At 43.5% G+C, this 3940-nt stretch overlaps 1 protein-coding gene and 1 long non-coding RNA gene across 7 annotated transcripts in view; one reads left to right on the top strand and one right to left on the bottom strand.

The window, feature by feature from the left end:
- The window catches only part of LOC106580164 (uncharacterized), a 31971-nt gene extending 31248 nt beyond the window's left edge, over nt 1-723 (bottom strand). The window contains exon 1 of the long non-coding RNA XR_001322818.2: nt 532-723. This is a non-coding gene — a long non-coding RNA (uncharacterized lncRNA). The remainder of the gene's footprint in view (nt 1-531) is intronic.
- The window catches only part of adgrv1 (adhesion G protein-coupled receptor V1), a 195358-nt gene extending 191663 nt beyond the window's left edge, over nt 1-3695 (top strand). For all 6 annotated transcript variants that reach the window (XM_045704309.1, XM_014160914.2, XM_014160913.2 and 3 more), the window contains one exon: nt 3224-3695. In XM_045704309.1, the coding sequence (XP_045560265.1) occupies nt 3224-3342 (119 nt within the window). In that variant the 3' untranslated portion in view covers nt 3343-3695. The remainder of the gene's footprint in view (nt 1-3223) is intronic.
- Nucleotides 3696-3940: the final 245 nt, after the last annotated feature.

The raw sequence follows: 3940 nt of genomic DNA, 5'->3' as shown, positions 1-3940 counted from the left end.
AATCTGGCATCTCAGTGCTAACTGGGCCCCTGGGCGAGGTCAGTGAATACACGCCAGTATCCACTCTCCGGAAAACACATGTCTATCGCCGTGGCCGCGCTAAATTAAAAGTCCCTGGCGGCAGCGGACTTGGAGTTAGTCAGAGGTGTTAATGAGACTGGATTGGCTAGAGAGGGTAATGTTACCGTAAATAAAAGCCTCGGGGAGAGGCGAGCGCTAACTCTTCTTCAGCCGTCTTTAACGTGTAGTGTGTGTGTTTTTGTGTATGATGTGGGTGCGCGCACGTGCGTGCCTGCGTAAGCCATAGTTGTTATGGAAGATGAGTCAGCATTTCACTGGCCTTGCCTTGACTCCGCTATCACCCAACTGTACACCCCATCATTCAGCCTCAAGTTGAACACGTATACGAATGGGACGGCATTCACGGCTCTCTTATTGTTAAAACATCGGGGTAGATGAATTCTACAGGTGAACACGATTGAAAAGCATAAAGGAACAATTATAACCACAAATATCTGCTAAGTCTATTACCTGGGGTTGTTGTGGGATACCTGAAGCGCTCCTGCTTCTTCTTTTCTTCCAGGTTGAACAAGATGTTTAATCCTAAATACATCCAAAACAAGGACTTGGAGAAAGAAATGCTGTGCTAGAGTATTTCTCCTGGCCTGTGTTGTAACCGTCCCCCTTCCGCCTCCCGTTTGGCGTGTATTTCTGACCTCTACCTCTCTACGTGGCCGGCCATATGTTGCCACACTCAAACGATAACCTCCTTCATATCTACCCTAGACCTCCCTCAGACGCAGGCAGAGGTCAGGGAGATAGAAGGGAAGTCTAGAATGAGGTTTTGCATAATAGGCCAGTCAGTCAGTCAGTCAGTCAGGCAGTAAAGTTAGTAGCAGCACACTCATTAGGCTCTTCACAGTCCGTTAAAGGGTGAATCGTTAACTTACCATCCCACTGGTTGTCCTTAATGCCCTGCTTTTACTGTACAATTCCTTCGGAAAGTATTCAGACGCCTTGACTTTTCCACATTTTGTTACATTACAAAAATAAATACATCTCAGCAATCTACACACAATACCCCATAAAGACAAAGCGAAACAGGTTTTTAGACATTTTTGCAAATGTATTAAAAATCTAAAACAGAAATACCTTATTTACATAAGTATTCAGACCCTTTGCTATGAGACTCAAAATTGAGCTCACGTGCATCCTGTTTCCATTGATCATCCTTGAGATGTTTCTTCAACTTGATTGGAGTCCACCTGTGGTAAATTCAATTGATTGGACATGATTTGGAAAGGCATACACCTGTCTATATAAGGTCCCACAGTTGACACTGCATGTCAGAGCAAAAACCAAGCCATGAGGTCGAAGGAGTTGTCCGTAGAGCTCTGAGACAGGATTGTGTCGAGGCACAGATCTGGGGAAGAGTACCAAAAAATGACTGCAGCACAGTGGCCTCCATCATTTTTAAATGGAAGAAGTCTGGAACCACCAAGACTCTTCCTAGAGCTGGCCACCCGGCCAAACTGAGCAATCGGGGGAAAAGGGCCTTGGTCAGGGAGGTGAGCAAGAACCCAATGGTCACTCTGACAGAGCTCTAGAGTTCCTCTGTGGAAATGGGAGAACCTTCTAGAAGGACAGCCATCTATGCAGCACTCCACCAATCAGGGCTTTATGATAGAGTGACCAGACAGAAGCCACTCCTCAGTAAAAAGCACATGACAGCCCGCTTGGAGTTTGCCAAAAGGCACCTAAAGATTCTCTGGTCTGATGAAGCAAAGATTGAACTCTTTGGCCTGAATGCCAAGCGTCACGTCTGGAGGAAACCTGGCACCATCACTACGGTGAAGGATGGTGGTGGCAGCATCATGCTGTGGGGATGTTTTTCAGCGGCAGGGACTGGGAGGCTAGTCAGGATCGAGGGAAAGATGAACGGAACAAAGTACAGAGAGATCCTTGATGAAAACCTGCTCCAGAGCGCTCAGGACTTCAGATTGGGGCGAAGGTTCATCGTCCAACAGGAAGATGAGTGGCCCAGCCAGAGCCTGGACTTGAACCCGATCGAACATCTCTGGAGAGACCTGAAATTAGCAGTGCAGCAACGCTCCCTATCCAACCTGACAGAGGTTGAGAGGATCTGCAGAGAAGAAGTGGAGAAACTTCCCAAATACAGGTGTGCCAAGCTTGTAGCAGCAATCCAAAGAAGACTTGATGCTGTAATTGCTGCCAAAGGTGCTTCAACAAAGTACTGAGTAAAGGGTCTAAATACTTATGTAAATAAGGTATTTCGGGTATTTATTTTTAACACATTTGCAAAAAAGTTTTTGCTTTGTCATAATGGGTTATTGTGTGTAGATTGATGAAGATTTTTTATTTACAACATTTTAGGATAAGGTTGTAACGTAACAAAATGTGGAAAAATAGAAGGGGCTCTGAATTTTTCCCGAATGCACCGTAATTGACTGTCATAAAAATTATTATTGAAATAACTGCGCAGGTAATCTAGAGGTCGTTCTGTTCTTTGGATTACATCACATTGTGTTCATCCCAAATGTCACCCTATTATTCCCTTAAAGTGATGGTCCAGAACTTTTGTATAATTTCAGCCAGTGGTTTTGAAAGTGGTGCTCACGAGACAAAACAGGTCCCTGTTTTTTGTGTACTACATCAATTGATATGATATTTTACGAATCTAATTCAAACAATATGTTACAAATTTGTTGTGCTTAACATCCTGGACTGCATCTTTAATAGTGTACTTCTTAGTGGGCCCTGGTCAAAAGTAGTGCACTAGGGAATAGGGTGCCATTTGATACACCCTATTGTTCATGCCTTTACCTTTGGAACCACTAGTCATGAAACACTCACTTCTACCTGTCAATTTGGACATGTTGACTGTAGTTGAAGTGTATAGATAATGTTAAAATGTGCTGTCACGTGCTGTTTTGGTTGTTGATTATCATTCTCACTCACCTTTCACTCAGAACACTGCAGCAGCTGTTGATGTAGAAATGTCCTGTAGGCCTTTAACCACAAACAAAATTCTCTATATTTTTTTTATGAATCAAGTAAGTTGATGTCATGCATTATCTTAGCTCTGGTCCACAGCGTAGTGTGCATTCTTCCACTACGCTCACCGTGCACTAAGCACTGGACCAGAGTTAACATTATCAATAAGTGATGATTGACATGTGTGCTGTCTCTCTCTCCCTGTTAGGATCTGGCCTTAACCTGAGCGACAACGAGTCGATCCACGGGAGCCATGATGGTGGGAGTACGGCCCCATCCCAGATCGTTGAACTAAGACGCATCCCCATCGCCGACACACACCTTTAACCTCCCACGTTTTTATACCACAGAGAAAAACACAACAGTATTTTTATATTTCTACTGCCTTTGCACTAAAACATCCCGATTTTTGAAAAATTTTTTTAGAAAAGTTGTAGTTTTTTCGTTAGCTGTTTGATATCATGAAACCCGGTGATGTTTTTATGTCTGTTTTTATATATGAATATATAAATGTTTTACTAAATTAATTTGTGAAAGTCCTTGATGGAGTTTTTGAAGTTGATTTTATCTCTCCTTGGATGTAAACATTTTGTAAAGTTTTTAGGACACGAGCCAGCACCCTCAAACCTGCTGCTAAGGTTTGTGTAACATTGTTAATAAATAATTCAACAGCTATTTTACATTGGGCTGTCTTGATTAAATTTGTCCGCCTGTGATTGCGTTTGGAGCGGCTGGCAGCAGTCTATGGTCTGTCAACAGTTGGGCATAAAGAGAGGAGAGCTTGTGTGAGAGTTGCGTAACGCAGGATGTGGAATTGCTGAGTCGCTGTGGGGTCAGACTAGAGGACACTGTGAATGCATGCAGTCTCCTGGGGGAATTTCACAAACTTGTTCTACACAGTCTGAGTGATCTGGTCCTGGGAGAT

This window comes from Salmo salar, chromosome ssa20 (genome assembly GCF_905237065.1).
Source record: "Salmo salar chromosome ssa20, Ssal_v3.1, whole genome shotgun sequence".
NCBI classification, from domain to species: Eukaryota; Metazoa; Chordata; class Actinopteri; order Salmoniformes; family Salmonidae; genus Salmo; species Salmo salar.
The sequence above is the reverse complement of the archived record's forward strand: the minus strand, read 5'-3'. Positions and strand labels throughout refer to the sequence as shown.